Source organism: Opisthocomus hoazin, chromosome 2 (assembly GCF_030867145.1).
Source record: "Opisthocomus hoazin isolate bOpiHoa1 chromosome 2, bOpiHoa1.hap1, whole genome shotgun sequence".
Lineage (NCBI taxonomy): Eukaryota > Metazoa > Chordata > Aves > Opisthocomiformes > Opisthocomidae > Opisthocomus > Opisthocomus hoazin.
The window spans coordinates 85,209,820-85,230,280 of record NC_134415.1 but is presented as its reverse complement, the minus strand read 5'-3'; the positions used below and the strand labels follow the sequence as shown (position 1 = coordinate 85,230,280).

At 39.9% G+C, this 20,461-nt stretch overlaps 1 protein-coding gene across 8 annotated transcripts in view; it reads right to left on the bottom strand.

The window, feature by feature from the left end:
- Positions 1-1,170: 1,170 nt before the first annotated feature.
- The window catches only part of FBXL4 (F-box and leucine rich repeat protein 4), a 70,551-nt gene continuing 51,260 nt past the window's right edge, over positions 1,171-20,461 (bottom strand). For 3 of the 8 annotated variants that reach the window (XM_075414329.1, XM_075414330.1, XM_075414328.1), the window contains 3 exons: positions 15,908-15,979; positions 14,387-14,699; positions 1,171-6,914 (listed from right to left, as the gene is read on the bottom strand). In XM_075414329.1, coding sequence (XP_075270444.1) covers positions 6,751-6,914; positions 14,387-14,699; positions 15,908-15,979 — 549 coding nt within the window. In that variant the 3' untranslated portion in view covers positions 1,171-6,750. Of the gene's footprint in view, positions 6,915-14,386; positions 14,700-15,907; positions 15,980-19,906; positions 20,399-20,461 lie in introns of those variants that run through there. The other 5 variants (XR_012763207.1, XR_012763206.1, XR_012763208.1 and 2 more) reach the window with 5 other exon arrangements.

Sequence of the window (20,461 nt, the reverse complement as noted above, 5' to 3'; positions counted from 1 at the left end):
CGGTATAACAGTAAATAAACACACAAGACAGGAATTTGCCCCAATTATACACAGTATTTCCCTAAAATGCTCAGACAGTTTGGTGTTTAATAAACTTTGTCCTATTTTTCACCTGAATCCGAATTTTCATGTTTGAACATAACGAACAGTTAACTGCTCTACTCAATTTCCATCAGAGTAAGCAGGAACAACTGGCACCTAAGCCACAGCAATCCCGATTTATTGTAAGATCTGTGCAAAGAAACACTAAAAATACGCAAACTAAACTGTTCCTAATGTGTTACAGACAACTCACTTTCTAAACAGAAAATATTGTCAGTACCCAAGAACGGGGATATTTATCTCGGTCCTTGGTCTAACTTTCAGACTTCACAGTGACAATAATGCTCCTGTAAACTCAGCATGTGTGTTTTGTACATTACAGAACTGTACGTCAAAAACAATACCAAAGTTACATTTAGATTTTGCTACTAACCTAAACTATAAAAAATGTTAATTCCTTTAAAATAAATTAAAAAAAAAAAAGGCAAATGAACAAGATTCTTGTGACTGTTCTCAACATTGCAAGTTTCTTAAGTTAGGTATGATTTCCTTTTCCCCTCCCTACCATCTTCATCAGCCAGAAGCAACCAGAACAACCAACGGGCAAGTCTCGGATCACAGAACCACAGCATGGCTGAGGTTGGAAGTGGCCTCTGGAGGTCATCTAGTCCAGCCCTCCACTGCTCAAGCAGGGCCACCTAGAGCTGGCTGCCCAGAATCATATCCAGATGGCTTCTGGGTATCTCCAAGGATGGAAACTTCAAAGCCTCTGCGGGCAACCTGTGCCAGGGCTTGGTCACCCTTACTGTAAAATGTGTCGTCCTGTGTTCAGATGGAGTCTCCCGTGTTTCAGTTTGTGCCCATTGCCTCTTGTCCTGCCCATGGGCATCACCGAGAAGAATCTGGCTCCCTCTTCTCCACTGCCCCTCCCCTCCATCAGGTATTCCTATACACTGATAAGATTTCCTCTGAGCCTTCTCTTCACCTTTTCTACCTCAAAATTGTAGTTTATTTGTCCTCAAAAAAGGACTAATTGCAAAAATCCTAAGCAATTAAGTCTTACATGCGTCTGTGTCAATGCACAAAATAATTTCAGTTTCAGAAAAAATGTAGCTGGGCAGTGATAGGTAAAGAAAAAAATATTTTTATGTAGTTCATAAAAATGAAACCGAGACACCAGGAATTACTGCACAAGCATGTATATGAAAGGTGAATACTAAGAGCATCTAAATACTAAATCTTCGCTTAGAAGTATGACCACGTGAAATTATATGGGAAATTAAATTTCTGGGAAAGATAACAGCTGATCTAGAACAATGCACTTACTTTGCTCACATCTATAAATAGCTCTGGCCACCCTTTCATGCGTTTCCAGATAAATCTGGATAAGTGCCCCCTGTTTCTTTTCTCAACTTTCTTGACATTTGTGTCTCCTCAGTATCCAAGGTAGAAGACAGAGCTTTCAAATAGTGTTTTGTTTTTTTTTTTCCATTTGCTTGTTTTTAGAAAAGGGGAACAAAACATGCAAGAGAAAGACTTCATTCCTCACAAACGATCCCCTCCAATTTAGGGTGTCTGTCCTAACTGTGCCATTTATCATTCTTAAATGAAAACAAGACAGGGAGAAACCAGAGCTACATAACTCCAACCAAAACAACAGTATTTAGTCCATTGGCTAAAAAGGAAAATCTCACCACTGCCCACTACTGCCGAGGCTGAATCTTCTTAAAAAGAGCCACCTCTTGCTGAGGCCCTTCGTTGGAGATCACGAGGCTCTGTAACACACAAGACAGGTGCCTCAGCCCTTCCTCACATCAGTTACCACGACCTGTCCCACGCCTGGTAATACTTAATAAAGAGCCCTTCCTGGATTTCATTATCAAGTCAGAAATCTAAAATCACAGAAATCATCATCTCCGTGAAGGACAAATGCCTTCATGTGGGACAAATGTTGACTGTGTCTAACACAGCACGTACAGATGCATTAAACCAGGAATTTCTAGCCTAGTAATTTCAAAAGCTACACCTTTACGGAATCATTGCAAAAGAGTAATAATGAACATGTAAATCAATATACAAAAGTCACCCCCATACTCCATACAACAATAAAATGCTACATTTTATCTAGTTTTTTTTAAATTTAGTAGTCCTGCAGATGCCATGTGGGAAACATATGCCACAAGATGCAGTAAGTACACACAGTAAGAACCAGGACTAAACACACAATTTTTGCAAATGCACAGCGGGTAACATTTCTAACGACAGGGGAGCAGTTAAACTAGTCATAGTCTTCATTATAGCAATATGAAAGATTATCAAAATAGCTGCAATACATTAATTATGTTTGCCCGTTAGTTTCATGCATTTACAGAACTATACATACTGCCAGCTAGGATTTCAGAACAGGGCAAGGGGATGCATTTCCACCAAAAAAAAAGGAAGACATACCACCAGCACTGCAAGGGATTCAAGGGATTCAGGGGCAGAAGTAGACACTGGCATTTAAAACACTGACTTTTCAAGTTGTAAGCATCTCCTCAGTTTGCTTCTTTCTGGATGGATTTTGGAGGGTTTTGAGGTTTGGGGATGGATGTTGTTCCAGTCTTGGTTTTTGCTATTCCTAGACAGGTAGTACAGCGCTGGATGGAATTAATCTCAGTTTCGTGTTCTAAAGCCAAGTATCTAACCTGAGCTAAATCACAGCTTCCACAGCCTCCAGAGAGGTTCTCCAGAACATGATTCATTCTACTTTCCTTAAACATCCATCTTAGTAGGAGATTAACAGCTCTCTAGAGGTGCCCAGATTCCTCCCTTTAAGTAGATGTCTAACTTTCAGCGAGCTAACATTCAGCGAGATGAATTCTATTCACTGTGTGCCACGATTACTGGACATCTTGTATCTGGAAAAGTTGACATGAGAATCCCAAGGAAAGAACCAGGTAGTAAATACAACAGTCTTCCTTTTTTTTTTTTTGGTCTAAAACTCGCACCTCCAAGTACATGGGGATTATAAGGTCCGAACTCCTAAGCAAAACTGTTCTTCCATATAAGTCCCGCTCACTAATGTACTTAATCATGTGCATAATTTAAACAACAGAAACCTCATCCATCTCCTTAGAGCCATCTAGCCAGACAGCTCAGAATTATGAATACAAGTGCACCATTGAATTGAAGCCTTCAAGAGTTGGGAAGATGCTTTAAACGGTAAAATTATCACATTAATTTTTAAAATGACCAAAAGAGTGACATTTCTACCTACACACCATCCTACACCAATTTCACACAGATAGTATAGAAGACTTCCTTTAGTTTAAGAACAGGAGCACTTCAGAGCAAGACTCTTTTTTTTGAACACGTTACCAACGTTGTTTTAACATCTGTTGCCACAGCACATCTTTCACAATGCTTCAGAAAGACAGACAAGATCAGAGGACAAGATAAAAAATGGAATACCCTTAAAAGCAGAATTTAGATAACATGACCGAGGGACGGTCTAGTGTTGGAGATGACAACCCAATACCAGAATAATTAAATCCCTCCAGCTGAGGAACTGCCATCATTCATGTTGGATTAAATGTAAGTAGAACGAATTTCCCTCTGTATGACTGCTTCACGAGGAGACAGTCCACAGTAGTTATCAGACCTTGCATTCACACTCCACCATACCCTGTAACACCTTTCATGTGTAGACAAACCAAAAGGCACTTCGGCATAACTCCTGCCCCGGCTTTTCCTTCTGCGCGGGTGGAGAGGAACTCAGTCTCCCGGTACAGTAAAACAACAGCTGAAAACAGAACTGCTATGAAACATCTTTTGCTATTACATTCACTTCACAAAAGTAATTCCTACATGAAAAACTTTGAGATTTATACATATATGCATTAATATGTACACACATACAAAAAATATTCATATGTACAAACATACGTGTGTGTATATATAATTTATACATACATATGTATGAATAGATATAAACACACAAGTATAAAATAGCAGAACTAAAAAGACAGTTGTCTATTCTTGCTTCTTTGCGATGTATAAGGAAGGTCTAAAAGCACGTTGTTTTCTTTACCCTGGAAATACAAAAATGTCAAGTCTCGTCTACCCTCTCTTTGATGGAAGACTTCTTCGACGTATAAAGCCACAGCCAGAAGAGCTTCTTACCCACTGACTGAAGGTTAAAGTCTACAACTACAGACAGAAGTCTATCCCAATTATTTCTCAGCTATTTCAATTAAGCATGTGTTTGCAATAGCTAAGTTTTGAATAGTCCTAAGAAAAAGGAGACTTCAATTCATCTTTCAAGTGACAGTAGAGAATTCCTGACAAAACCAATTTCAAATAGAAGGCATAAGAAAAAAAAAATTCTTTAGTATGAACAAAACACCAATTTAAACCTCCTTTATACTACCTGAAAAGCAACAGAGAATGAAATCCTTTACATGTATATGATTACAAAAACACTTATTTGATTCACTGATGCTGTACAAGTGAAACTGTATTATTTACCAAGTTTACCAGTTTGAAGGCACAATGGCTATCATGACATCCACATCCCATTCTCTTTACAGTGAAAAACAAACAAGAAGGATCTCTCCAGAAAAAAAGGAGATAAACACAGATGCACCCTGAGAGATGAAATTTCACAACAAAAACATGTTTTGAAATACTGTTCTTTGTAAACTCCCATTATCTGAACCTGTGTTCTCCTATAACTAAAACAATAATGTTTAATACTCTATTACAATGAAAAATATTACTTGTAGATAAAAAAAGGTAAAAGTTAAGCTCCCAGAAAAATAAATCAACCCAAACCTGATTGAAAGAAATGAGGTCTCATGTGGAATTACACCCAAGCTGACATCTGTCAGTGTGGAAAAAATGTGTAAATCAATCTACAGATCTCTGACAATGTCCAGTTTTCTGAAACGAAAGAGAAAAAAAAAAAAAAAATGGAATGGCATAATCTAGTTGGAAATCCCATAGTGCTATCTGTATGGAGGAAACATCAAAAAGCCAACTGTGCATGCTCTTCTTTGGATCTGGAATTCCCAAAAGATTCTGTAAAATTTAAAAATCTGAAGAAAAAAGTCTTTTTATAAAATAAGTGTTCTGTAGCTGTTTCATGACATGGTTTATAAAGTATTGGCACCAGCACAAAGAGTTCAAAGCATTCATTCAGGAGTCACAGAGATCATCAAATCTTTAATGATTCGTAGCAGTCCTCCAGCAGCGGTTGGTTATTTACTGCATAAACTGAAGCATTCTTTGCCAGTGATCTTCGGTGCAATAATGTACCTCTGCCAGACAAAATATTTCTTACTCTAGCCGGTAGTAAGTGCCATCAATACAAGAACAGTGGAGTCGATATCAAATGACAGGCTATATTTCACAGTCCATATTCATCAACAATAGCTGAAAAGGTAAAATTCTAAACTCAAGCTGTACATAGCAACACACTCTAGCAGTGGTATTCAAGAAGCAGAAGAGAAAAACTTCATCCAAGGCAGTGCAAAAGGAAGAAACCTCTAGAATTTGTCCATCGACAGAGTCTTCCTTCTCCAGAGGCTAAAGACTGTTAAAGAGAGAGAGCGCAACAATACTTTGAGCGATCACCTCTCAGAAAAACAAAAAGACATCAAACCCAAAACAAATCCAGTGCTAAGGTTGGGTGATTATTAAATCACCAAATCACTGCCCCTGTTTCAAACTCACTATATTTTCATTGCTGTTTTAATGAACAAAATGTTTGGTTTTAGACTTGACGGTAGATTCGATGCCAATGTAAGGGACAGTTGCTGACCCATTACCCTAAGTTCTATTGTTTTGTGATACTCTGCATGATAACCACATGTATCACAAATCAGGTCTTGACCATGACAGAAATTTGAGAAGAAAATTGCTGTGGAGTCTTCTACACATTACTAGTTATGACACTAAGTACCTGGCTCAACCTTTATATCCAATATGAAGAAGCAGCTGGCAATTTTCTCTTTCGCTTCTGCTCTAAGTTCAGGTGGAAAGTTCTTGCATTTATCTGCTGTGTCGCTTAGGCTGGACTGTAAAACATCACTACATCTATTTCAGGTGGAGGAAGGGAGAAAAATGTATCAGATACAATTCACTGCCAAAAAAATGAAGACGACAAAGTGTCTTTGCAATCCATTCTTACACAAGCCTAAGCAGGTTTTCAAACAACTTACTAAAGGCCAGATCACAGCTTCAGATGCTGCAGCCCAAACTAGAATGCTACACTATCTGTGTATGTATATACAAATACATCTATATACATTTATATATACACAAACACATATACATAAAAAGGAAGCACCCATCTTTTTCTTACTGCTAAATTATGAACTTCTGCTTTCACCTGGATATTAACATAGTTTATTGTGTGTAACACCCTATAAAGGGACACTTAAGAAGACATTTTTCATTTTCTTCTCGTTAAAGCCACACATATGGCTGGTATTTAAAAACATGCAGTGCTATCAATTAACACATAGTAAAACAATTCTTAGGTACAATATCAACTCTTTAAGAAATGCATCATGTATATAAATGTATTTTACCCAGTTGTGTAGACAAGTAATACTTTCCACTATTTCACAGGGCATTTATATTCTTCTTAAAAAAAAAAAAGTCAGCACAAATTCACAGGAAGCAACTCTGTCAAATGAATTCCACAGCAGCATATGCAGTCAGTCACTGGGTGAAACTCTTTTTTATGAACACGTTAGGAAAGTTGGCATTCAGTTCTAGGACAACTCTATTATCAATCTGTGAACAGAAGGACACATCGAGTAAAGAAAGATCTTTGCAAGACTCCAGCAATTTTCTTAAAGATGCAGGGCTTACCATCCTCGTTCCTGTGCAAAAACAAAAAAAGAAAAACAAAACAAATTCTATAGTCACTGAGAATAGCCTTTTTTTTTTTAAGCTGCTAATGCTGTGTCATGAGAAAAGTGCTACTATAATGCAAATTTTGTTTAGATCACTTCAATTAGATTTCAAATTAAAAACTTCTCAGAGACAGTGCAGAAATTTGCCTTTAAGAAGCCTGTTGTGTTTTCCTAAACCAACCATTTAAGTAACTCCATCCGTTCAGTTGCCTGAAGCAACTGGTGCCCCTTGGGCTTCCTTACACCGCGTAGGACGCCCACGCAGAGCTGGCAGACAGGACATTGGACTCAGAGGAGATCATCCATGCCTTACGGGAACAGCTGGAAGCCAGGCAGGTTACTCTGGGCAAGTGAACCAAGCCTGGATGTCTACAGCAGGCTAAATTGCTCATCAAGCTCTCCTGGCTCTAAAAAGAGTCCATACATCCAACGGGACTGCAGACACCTGCTGGCAGACACTTCAACTTACACCGCTCCATCTTGAGCTGAACTGCGCCCCAAAAAGCCACCTACTCCAGGATCTTGTCTGTGGTCAGGGCCGCTAATGCTTTCCAAAAAGAAAAGAAAAAAAAAAAAAAAAAAAAGGCAAAAGCGAAAAAAAAACCAACCAAGAGCAGATTTTTATAGCAGCTTTTCACTAGTGGATCCTCTGCCAAAAATTATCAGTTTAGGGATTTCTGAAGCTACCTTTCATGAATGCTACTACTTCTCTAAACTTCTTTATACTTATGGCCCTTCCACGAGTTCTAAAGCTTAAGTATATAATGTAAAAAAAACCAAAGAAAAGAAAAATATCAGCCTTAAGCCCACTGCCTATTAATTGCAATAATTAAGGGGCAATGAACCATAAAGAAGTAGTGAGAGATCATTCCTAGTCCACTATTTCCATACCATTCATAACCCTATGGACATCTCTTCTGTTCTCTCAAGGCTGTCTGTTTTCCAGACTCTTTTGTATCACAGATTATCCCTGTTGTCTTGCTTCAGCACTCATTTAGTACTTCTGAAATTGGATGACCAAAACTATAAAGTGCACTGAGTGCAAAGTCAGTAATTGTATAGCAAGGTCTTAGGGTGTTTTCTCAATTTCTTTCCTAAGAAATCCTAACCTGTGTCTGTTAAAATGATGCTGAGCAATGAGCTGATGTTTTCTGAAAATTGTCCACAGGACCTCTTCCCTGCAAAACAGTAATTAATATAAAGCCACACCCCACACACTTAGCTAATGTTATTTTGCCTCATGTGATCACTTTGCACTTGATGAACAGTTTTCCTCCTGCTTTATCAACTGTTTACTAAGTACTGTAAGATCACACTGCAATTTTTCAGCATTAAGTTCTTCAGCTTAAGATTTTTCTACCCTGAGTATCTGTGCATTACCCTCTGGTACAGCATTATTCACCCCTCTGCCTGGATTACTTCCAAACAGATCAGTACAGACCCTTGATGACCACAGCAGTGACGTAACCTCATTGTGAAAAGAGTCGACATGTTCTCATCCTCTGCTGTCTATCTTTGAAACACTCCTCACAATCCAGAAGACAGCTAACTTACAAAAGCAGAACAATCCTGGCTAAAGCTTTTGAAAATCCAACCCCCTACGGACTGGATCAATGCCCACTTTCACCAAGAACTCCAAAGAATTCTAAAAGATCGGAGAGGCAGAAACTATCCTGTCCTGACAGAGATGCAGGTCTCCTTCAAAATATTGTAATGGCCTTCATGTCCACTGACTGACTGACTTTATGGTTGCCACTGGTTTACACAGAGCACAAGACAACCTTACTGTGTTGTAGCTTCTACCCTGCACCCTGCACAGAAGATGTTCGTAACCCTTCATTCCTCCAGCGCTGAGGCTGATTTAAGTGACAGATCACATACCAGAAATAAGATTTCCACAGACCTATACTTAAGCTTATTTAGAACTACTGCATAAATACCACTTAGTCCTAACAATTAATTATTGTTCAATGTATTGATTTGTTCAAAAGCTTTCTGTATTGGCATTCCAATTTAAGGCATCTTTCCAGGCTAATCTCCTGGAAAGAATGGCTCTGATGTAGCAGCCTGTTTGATCCCCCTGGCCACAAACACGAATGGACAGACAACAGCCCTCCTGCAATGGCCTGTTCATATCGGAGCGATCCTTTACACCTGGAATATCTACCAGCCTCAGTTACTCTCCTGTAAACTTCTGTAAACTTCCTGTAAACTTCTAACATATCTGAAATACAGTTTTAGCATTTACTTTTAGCCAATGGTTCCTCAGTATCTCATTCTGCCTTACTGTGATTTTGTTCCAGTTTCTACAGTTCATCATCTTCTTTTTCTTCTCTGAACAGGATTCATTTCCAGAAAGATGCCTCTGTTTCTAGTAGTCTCCTGTACTCTTCTTTGTAAGCAAGTGGGTATCTAAGTGTGGTCTTCACTGCTTCTGTAGTAGGCTCTTGGATTAGTTGCTTTGAGACATCATTTAACATCACCTGAAAACAGTCTTTGCTATCATGCCACCATATTTTACCTCATTTACGCAAAGTTAATCAAAGCTTGTCATTACTATAAGTGATTTTTAACTCCCTTATCATTATACGATCACTGTCACCGCAACCGTCTGGTGGTTGATGTAACAGTCCCTATGACCATACTCAGAAATTCTGTAATACGCTTTAGTTATTTACTTCCCTTGACCATAATTTTATCATAGTACCACTGTCCTACCAGCAGGACCTGTTCTACCATTCCAGCCAAAACTCCAGGAACACCACATTATGCTACTCATCTTTTTTTCCACCAAGCCTCAAAATTGCTACTGCATCAGCACCTTCATTTAAAACCAGTCTCGTTTACACATCACAGTTTTTAAGCTTCAAAATCCAAATGTGTGTTTCTACAAAAATGCTAGATTTAGATGCCTAGCCACAGATTTTTTTGTGTAGGATGTTCTTCATTCCTTCCTACCTGAACTTCGACAGTTCTCCTACTATTTCATCTAAGACTAAGATTTTTAATGGATTTGTAAACTAAATAGGCCATCCTAAATTACATGCTTTGCTGCACCTGTTTCAGTTTTACTCCTCAGACTTAAAATTTTATGTTACAAAATACCTTTTTCTAAGCGCTAAAAAGGTCAGTAATCTAGTTGGGATTTGGTTGTTCACACCAGGGGATAAGAAAACATCATCTGCAGCCTTACTTTTATTTATACAATGTACTATTAGTGATATCACTAATTTCCTAAAAGCACTTCAAAAGCATTTCAGAAGTGTAATACAGCACGTTTTCCTTTGCCTCTGAAAGACTGAAAACTTATCCTGCTAGTTACGTATCTAGTGCATTCTTCTAGAGTTTGGAGGCTTTGCTGCTTATTACAACTTTTCCTACGTGGACTCATCTGCCATTTCTCAGAATAAATACATAGCCCGTAAAGTAAAACCTGCTATTTAATTTTGTCATTTAGTTTATTCCCTGGAAAAATTCTCTGGTATCACCCTTGTAAAAGGCACTTCTGAGTGACAATTTCTTCGCTAAAACAATTATTTTTATTAGTTGTAAATGATGTCATTTATATCTGTCATATAACCAAGTCTTCAAATTCTAGAGCTGTTGAGGTGACCTGTGTATGATAGCTATAAAAATTGCCAGATCCTCAATTTCTAGGGCAAGGGATATTACTACACACCAAGTGATATTAAGGAGTAGAGACCCTGAAAATAACTAGCACCAATCCCTCAAATGTACTTACTTTTCCTTTCCTCCCCTAGACCAGCCAGATCAGCCTTTTAGTCTTTACATTTTATTCAATCTATTGCACATAACTCAAATTCCAAACTTCAACACGCTACACATTTTCATGTTTGAATTGACTAACTACGTGTTGATGCTCTCAAGATAAAGCTGAAAATTTTGACAGCTGGCAAGGGGGTAGTTGGGTTTTCTGTTGCTCAGGAAGGTGTGGGAGGTGTTGGTATGTAGATAGGAATACATGAATTTTGCAGTAACAAAAGTGTCTATTTATCATTACTCTTTTTGTGCAGGACAGAGGAAGTCAGGACTTTTGGGGAGCAAGGCGAAGATGACTTCTTCATCCTTGACAGCAGCTGGCAGCCCCACAGCAACGTAACTAAGCAGCTGATACAATGTACAAGAAAAGCTTTCGGCATTGACAATTCAGGTTGTCATATGAATCGTCACACTGCTCAACACTGATCACAGTTTGAAGACAGTTTTTAACTACAGGTGTAGAGGTGTCCATGTCACTTTTGATAGCACTCGATGATGTACTTCACCACTACAGAACTCCTAGCTGATCACAGCCAGATCATTCTACCACAAGGTGGAAACCCACCACGTCAGTCAGTGGAAAGGATGTGGGCAGGGAAGGAAACGATACTTGTCAGCAGGCAGCTCAGTATCTAATGGGTAAAAGAAAGGTCAGAACTAAAACTTGAAGAAGCACACTCTCATGTACTCAGTGACACTTACATCATGCTTCCCCTTCCAGATTGTATTATAGTACAGCAGATATGGTTCCAACTCATGATTTATATTTTTAAACTGAAATTTACTTCCTGAAGTACGTGTTGCACACCACAAACACGGCCACCCAACAAACAATGCTTTACACGGGCCACTAATTTTATGGAGTCTTTGAAAACTGGCAATTTTCATCTTCTATGGAGTCCTCTGATTCTGTAATGAGGGAACTGCCAAACAATAATGGAGAGACTAAGGAAAGGACAGAGGGGTAGCAAGCTGCAGGACCTACCACCTGAAAACAGCATCCAGGCTATATATAACATCCATTTTGTAACACCTGAATGACACACAGTTTAGCAAGACTTCTTTCAGAGGCTTAGACTCCTCCAGTCCTGAAGCTGTTGTGGTGATAAATAGTCTATAACTGAAACGAGAAGTTTTCGCTGACAAGTTTACAAGTTCTAACAACCGCCAAGAGAAACCAGTATAGTATCAGGAGCGCTGGTGACGACAGTGCAAGGTAAGACATTCTGATCCCTACTTCGGTAAGTGCCTGTATGTAGCAAAAACCCTCAAGCTTTTACACAGCTTTGTTGAAGCAAAAGAAGCTCCCTTACAGCATTCGCCACTAACCTAGCAACAATACTTCTACATCCTTCACAAGGCACGAACAAGCCAGATGTTTCTGTACTTGGGAGATGACAAAGGACATAATGAACATCTCGTTCATTCACACCATAGCGCATACCCGTTGTTCAAGGTTGCAAAGCTGAGCACTGACCTCAAGCCTCTAACAGCTTCAGACCTGCTGTCACCCCTCTTCAAGAGAACAAATGTCTATTAAGTTATTTACGTGGCTTACAGTAACAGGATGGCCCTACATCATCCACCAAAAGTTTGAGCACATACAGAGATTTATGACTTTCTTGGTACTTCTGCACCGCAAGAGACTCATTCTTTAACTCAGACAACAGAAACTTCTGCACTTACTTGGGAACACCCGGGAACTTCACCTCCAGGTGACCCAATGTGGTTCTACTTGACAACTCTTTCTTTTAACCACAAACTGTAACGGTTCCCATATTCTGACAAGGAAATGAACACGGTTTCCTTGCTGTTGCCAAAAAAGCTGAGTAACTCCTTCACATGTATCGTATCACCTCGTACTGACTTGTTTACAGCAGAAGATGACCTTCCCCCCCCCCACACACTAAGTATTCCTCTGAAGGAACAATGTGAGGTCTGGAAGGTGGATATTAAGGTTTTTGGTAACATCTCGCAGATAATTCAACTGGATATCCTCTGGAGAGCACGTATCTGAACCAAACATGCAGTCTCACTGGGAAAGGTTGATTACAAACCCATTTGACTCAGGAATACTGGTAAGCACCCAGGGAACAGAACAAATTCCTCTTCCACATTCACACATTATTTTTCCACAAAAACTTCAGTAAGATGTCAAATTCAATTCAAACATGAATTCAAACGCTCAAGAAGCGTGGCAACAAACCTTCACTGCCGGCAGAGAGGCAACAGGAGCAGCAGACACACAGCCAAGCCATTCACTGGGCAGCTCTGGTGTGGCGAGAAGGTCAGACTGCTCTGTGGGCAGTCACAGTGCCATTGTAATACAAGTGGGTGGTCAGCAGAACACACATGTTTGTGAATGACTGCATTCACTGTGCCATTTGGGAATTTTTTATGTTTCAATAGCGAAATGTGCCCTTGATAATCTTAGCTACAAAAGAGATTTCCTTAAGCATACGCAAAACACATTACCTCCTGTGGACATTACATCAAGCCTCTACAATCTGTACCAGGTGGAGTTAAGTTTTTTTCCGTTCATTCTCCTTTCCCATGTTGGTCAGAAGGCAACTTTCTCAGTCAGAGATGAGTAAAACCATACTTCATGGCAGAAGAGTGTACTAACTATAACTGACAATCTGAAGCCATACAGTAAATTTTTTGCAATGAGGAATGCTGATAGCCTTAGACTTGCTTGGAACATTATTTGAGTTGACGGCTCTCAGTTTTTTCCAGCATATCTCTCAACCTCAATGTAATATTTCCATTAAATCTATTAAATGTTAAAAATACACAGTGTGGCTACTTTATTCCCTTTCATTTAAATCTTCCTTTTCAACTAACCTGTGAAATTCAGTCAGTAAAAGCATGAAGAAACTTCTCCCACATTGATGTCACAAATACCCCTGCTGTCCTACATTATTGTAAAATCTCATATTCCACCATAAGAAGAACAAATTCAGTATCATGCAAAACTACATTTCTCAAAGTCCTTACTCAAGAGTCCAATGTCTATTTACTTGAGATTTCTAAAACTAACTATACTAACTATAGAAGCTGCAGGGGATTAGAAATTTAAGATTTGCTATGCTTTTTGCCCTTGATCACTTCCTTCCTACCTTACTAGAAAGTCCATTTTAAGTTTTGCTGTTAATTACCTTTTCATGAGTCAAATACCCTTCCTCGTAAAAGTGACAAAGAAATTCAATATTGCTTGGTGTATCTGTATTGTGTAAAAGCAGAAATCTGTTTATTGATCAGACTCGCACTATAAATATACTTTGTCACAGTTCACGGAGATAAAACAACAAATGAGCAGAAAGAAGGAGAAGAAAGTGGATCTTCTGACAGTTGAAAGAGAAAGATTTCAGTTAAAAAAACTAATGGTCATAAAACTAAAATTTAAATCTTGCACTTAGATCTCAGTTTAAGGAATTAAGCAGTCAAATTACATAGTTGGCAAAAATCCACTGGATTCTAAATCAGAAACTCAATGAAGAGAATAAAACTTCGGTTATTTTCATATGCTAAACTGTAATTTTAACAAATATTTATTTTAAAATATGTCTAGAAGACAGTTTTGTCTTAAGGACTCCTCCTTAACCGCAAGGCTTTTGAGACACAGTAAGATAAATACCAGTATTCCTACATCTTCTTACCCAATATATCCAGCTGCCGTAAATGCGTGCAGTTAACAGCAAGCTCCTCAATGTCTGTGTCACACACAGACCTGTTGGCCGTAAGAAAAAGCTTTTGCAAGTTCGGGAGTTTACGTGCAAGGTTTGTGAAACAGCCTGTACTGCTCTGTAACGTAGGGCACCAGCCAAGATCAAGTTCCTCCAAAAGCTGGCAGCCTGAAGCCAATTCCGCTATTCCACTTTCAGTTATGTTTTTACATCTCCACAAATCCAGACTGCGAAGCTTTTTGCATTTTGCTCCCATCATGCTTGCTACAAGATCATAGTCTTCAATCTACAAGGAAAGCAAACACTTTGTCACGTATACCATCTTTCCAGACATACATAGGTGCTTCAAGATTTGCTTCCTAACACACCTACAGATCTGTCTTCAGCTTTTGTAATTTCTAAAGAGCTCTGAAAATTACTCATTGTAGAGTACAGCGAGGTCTACTTTCACAAAGGACAAAAACAGAATAAATTTCCAATCAACCCCAGACACAGGTGTTTCTAAATTCACTTAATACTAAGGATCAGTGACAATGTAGTGAAAAGTTTATTTTCTTTGAAAAGCTCTTTTTTCTTCACTGTTGCCTTTCCTTCAAAAGATGCTTAAAACTGTGTTTATGACCATAGACACTGCAACCATAAGCACATGCAGACTGAAGAATGTGCTTACTTCCATTCTAGGTGATCAGTTGCTGCATTTCCTTATGGAAGTCTTATTAGTTACCTTGGGCAAGCCAAAGGGACTGAAACAGGGTCCCACAACACAGGTGAAAGGAATGAAATCCACTATCAAAAATTGTAGTAAGACAAGGACTGTTGGAAAAATGTAGTCACAATGCCTTCCTCTCCTGTCCATGAGTCAAAGCAGGGAAGGCCGAGCCAACTCTGCATTTTTGTTTGCTTCCTGAGCCACGAGGAAGGTCAGCCGCATCTTCCTGATGAGTTGCGCGGCGTGCCTACCACCGGGCACAACAGAAAGCCACAACCCCACGACGTACAGCTCGGCATCCACGTGCAACACAGCTCAGATGAGCACCCTGCAGGAACTGTTGTCCCTGCACTCTTTCTTTAAATCAGTGTGTGCACCCTCTATGACTCAAACGGCTTTAGCTGAAAATATTTCTCTCGCGGTTATTACTGTAGGGTCAGACACAAGCATTAATCTGCTAGGAATGATGATTTGGTCTGAATAAAAATAAGTCTTGATTATTAGTTTTGGAAAGAAAAAGTGATTATGCGCATAAAGAGTGTCCAAAAATTTAGGCAGAGGCTGAAGAACTGTAAGCAAGCCTACAAGTTATATTTTAAGCCTACTAAAATAGTACATAACCCTCAAGTATATGACTAAGTGCATTCATCTTGGACCTTTCAATAGAGCCTAGTATAATGTCAATCTAGCATTTAACGTGTGTTTGTGAAACATAAGCCTAGGTCTAGTTCGGAAGCAAGCGTGCGCGCACACTCCCCCCCCCCCGGCACGGTGTCAGTACTCACCATGACGCAGCTGCCCAGGCTGAGGTGCTGCAGCTCCGAGCAGAAGTTCAGAATGCTGAGCAGGGCTGTTTGCTGCCACGGGGAAACACATCAGAAGGAAACACGGAAAGTGAAACAAAGAGAAGAGGTCAATTAAAGGCTGTCACTGCGTTTCCTGAAATATAGCTCAAAACTCTGTTACTGACACCACAAATGCCACTTAATGAGTCCCTGGGTACTCTACCCATTGATTAGCTTAAAGCAACGGTAATCGTTACAAACCTTTATGCAAGTCACCTTGGATGCGGTCTTGCATTGCCCCAAAGACACCCACCCGGCCATGACCTATTCACTCATTCCCCACAGGAAAACTGCTGAAGAAGTGTGGTGGGCTCAAACAGCAGGCAAGGCCAGTCCGAAAACGCAGAGGGCTGGCGACGCAGCCGAGGCACCGCGGAGGCGCTGACATTCGCCGGTCGCCCGCAGCGTGATGGAGCTGCCAATAGAGTCGCGCGGCATCAGGACCAAGCTGGTGACTTTAATGTCAAAGGACCCTCCATGCTGACAAGGATGCTGACAACCACTGAGCACCTGTCACTGCTTGCATGCAGACTGAAACAGATATAATGTGTATTTTACGGTCATGTTCCTGCCATTTTAACAGGGCCGTTCTTTTCAGAAAGTACTGCACAGCCCTCAGCCTGAAATTGGACTGGAACATCAGAAATGTAAATGTACGAAATGTAAAGTACACTGCTGTTCTGTTCCGCAACAAGGGAAACTTCGTGGTTTTTATTCGTGTTTCTAAGATACAGAAAAGACTCTTCTGCATTGTCTGTAGCCATATTTTGTTTTGTAGTTGGAAATACAGTGCAAAAAAGAACATACTCTGGGATTCATATCACAAATAGCTGTGCATCATACTTAAAACATTCACTTCGTCAGGACTTGTAACCTGCATGAGCTTGAAAACGGGAATAAGTTTCACAATATATTAACCATAGAAGTCTGCGGATGTCTACAGGATATACAACTGTTTCTAATAAAAGAGACCCAACCAACATATAAGGGACAAAATAAACTACTGCTAATAAGTCGATCTCCTACAAGAACACTAGTCAATAATATTTGTACACAAAGATAGCATAATTCATGGGGGGGGGGGGTTAAAATATAAATGTACTTGTTTTCAGAAAGTTTACAGTAAAATGCTTTATTTAGTTTCCTCAGTTTGTTATATTCTAATCAAACTTGGTAGGAACAGGATGTTTTCTCATACCACCGTGAAGAAATACCTGATCCCCTGCACTGAAAGGCTGGCAGACACAGAACAGGGACACAGTGTGGGGTACTCATGGAGACCATTTCAGACATCAAATTTAGGCGTGTCTCCAAGGGGCAATTAGAAACATCAAAAACACTTGACATGTATGGAACCTCAGCTTCTAACCTGGCCTTCTAAGATTTGATTTCCCAAAGGCATCCTAAAAGTAGATGCTATGAGTAAGCCTTCCTCATATATATCTTTGCAGAGGTCTTACAAAGTGACTGTCTGCTCGCTTGCTTTACTTTCATTCACGTTTTCAAAGAAAAAGGTAGCTAGGGAATTAAACACAAGAGCATTAAAACATCATTATTAAAGGGGTAATGCTTAAAAACTCTTTAAAGCTAGCAAATGTGTAAATATCCAACACATTTTAAATAACATACTTATTAAGCAAGCGCTTCATTTGGATCATTAAACCTGAATAAATGAGCAACTCCAAGAGACACAGTCTTTACTATTTAACTCCAGTGAAAGCTATGAGCTTTAGAACCTACTCAGGTGCACAAACTAAAAGCAAAATCCCCAAACCCCTCTCTACAAACCTTAAAATACCAGAGCTAAACAAATCAGTCTCTGACTGCACACACAGTTCCAAACAGGGTTTTCTGCAGGTATTCAGGTGACTCCACAGGAAAGCTGAATACCCTGCTGCATTCCACCACGGTTTTTAGTAATGGCTTCCAGACTGCAATTTCAACACAGGCCTGAAAGGATGGGAAGCCTTCCAGTACCTGAAGGGGGCCTACAGGAAGGATGGAGAGGGACTTTTCACAGGGGTGTGTAGTGACAGGACAAGGGGGAATGGCTGTAAACTAAAAGAGGGCAGATTTAGATCAGATATTAGGAAGAAATTCTTCACCATGAGGGTGGTGAGGCACTGGAACAGGCTGCCCAGAGAAGTTGTGGATGCCCCCTCCCTGGAAGTGTTCAAGGCCAGGTTGGATGGAGTTCTGAGCAACCTGGTCTAGTGGAAGATGTCCCTGCTCGTGGCAGGGGGGTTGGAACCAGATGGTCTTTAAGGTCCCTTCCAACCCCTACCATTCTATGATTCTATGATAATATCTTTCCTTAATTGACATAAACAATGCAAAAGCGAACAGTCACCCTGACCAGCTTGTAGGATGCGAGACAAATTCCACAATTCCTCTTCTTCAGAGAAGGATGAAATAGGTAGGAAGACTAATATTCATAGTTATCTTCATTAGATAACTGAGCTACTTTCATTAACTTGAAAAGGAATCTGACTCATCTCTCAGTATATCTTTTTCAGTCCCTCTCTAATTTGAGACAGTCCTTCCTGTATTGATGAGCACTAAGTCTACATTTTCAGAGGTCTTTCCACAACCTATAAAACTTAAAGTATTATTTTAAACAATTATTTTAAAAACCCAAACAATTGTAAAAAAAGCACTAGGAATCTGAGTAATAGAAGCGAGCTTGGTAGAACACCATGTCGTACCATCACAAATCATGCCAAGTCAACCCCAAGAGTAAACAACTACATACTCAACGTTAAATATAGCAGCTATATTAATTCCTCTTCTGGGGTGCACACATGCCCACACACAACAAATCAGATTTCTTTCAAAAGCAGTATCTGTTCTTCTGTAACTAAGGTGGGGTTTGCATATGTCAAGAAAGAAGAAAAAACCTTTTGTGCATGCCTAGTTGTGCCTCAGTCAATTGAGAATCCAGGTGGCAAAGGACATGAAAATAGCAGGAGAGAATGGCAGCTCACAGAATCCATATGCACTACACATAGCAGGACTATCATTGTAATAACCTGCCTGTTTCAAGCCATCTGTCTGTACAATTAATCTCTCTGACTTGCAACACAAGATGAGTGATAACAGTCCTATGTAAGCAAAAGAGACGAGCACAGCAATCACCCGACCCTGAAGCTGGAACACAGGCCAAACTTCAGATGTTAAGAGTGCTTTGCAAGCGGAGCTAAAAGGCCACCTAAATCCTGGATCAGCAAGCTTTAGCCTGGAGAGAGTCTAACTTCACTTTCTAAGCCAAGCAGAGACAGTCAAATCAAAGACTATCCATGTAATACTATTCGTGAGGCTGGCAGCCAAGACACATAGAGTTCACAGATTTTTTGAGTTTTCCCTGAACCAAAGGTAAGGTTAGGCTTCATACTTGCTCCCCTTTACACAGACTGAGAAAAGAAAAGACTGCATGATTAAAAAAAACAAAAAACAACAAAACCAACAAACCAAACAAAAAAACCAAACCCACCCTGGAAATAAACTTTAGGTAAAAATTACTTTTTACCTTGTGGAGTAACGTATGGCATGGCTTCAGTGGACTAAATTTCTTCTGCCATCCAAGCCAAAACAAAAAATACTAAAAAAATAAATTTTTATATGATGGCACAGACAAGAGGAAGAGTCCAAAGGGGCCAAATAAAATGGTCTACCCTATCCTCCACTCCCAGGAAAGGTGTTTTCAGAGAAGGAAAACAGACAGCCAAGACCATGCAGGAGTTGCTCAGAGAGAGGATTCTGACATCAAACGGATTAGAAGGGCATGATACCACTGTTGAACACAACCTTACAGAGCAGGTTATGGAAATATTTTAAGGCATCGCTGTTAGACCTAAACCTCCGAAAAGGGAAGACGACTGCCTGAAGAGTCTCTGAAGACTTTATAAACAGGCCAGACAAACCTCTGTCAGAAAGGACACCAACACAGCTGATCCTGCCTTGGACAAGAGAAGAGATGACATTACTGCTCGAAATCCTAACTTATTCCACACAAGGCAGGTGAGAGGTCTGCCCAAACATGAAAGTCCTCCACTCTGCAATATAGGCCAGCCTGGAAGACATCTATGTGTTGTGTAACCTTCAGCTAAATAGCTGATACTGGACTAACTTGTATCTTACCTGTCTTTGTAAAGACCTTAGGCATCACACAAGTTCTGGCTTGGATGTTGCAAGAACGTTGCTGGTTTGAACAGACAACCCATCAGTGGAGAAATCAAATACTGGTCCCAGAGTAATACACTCGCCAAGACTGAATCTTGCTTGACTTCTTTCAGGACTTTTTGCATTCATGATCCAACAAGAAGTGCAAATAATTTCTAATGTTAGCATGATAAGGAGAGCATCCAACAGATAGCCCGAGCTCAGTATCTGTTCAAACAGAAGGCCCTTCTGTCTGTGGCAGATGTGGCTCACCTGTGAAAGATGCACTTTGAATATTTGACCATTTACTCATTGCAGTTTGCTTGTCAAGTAGTC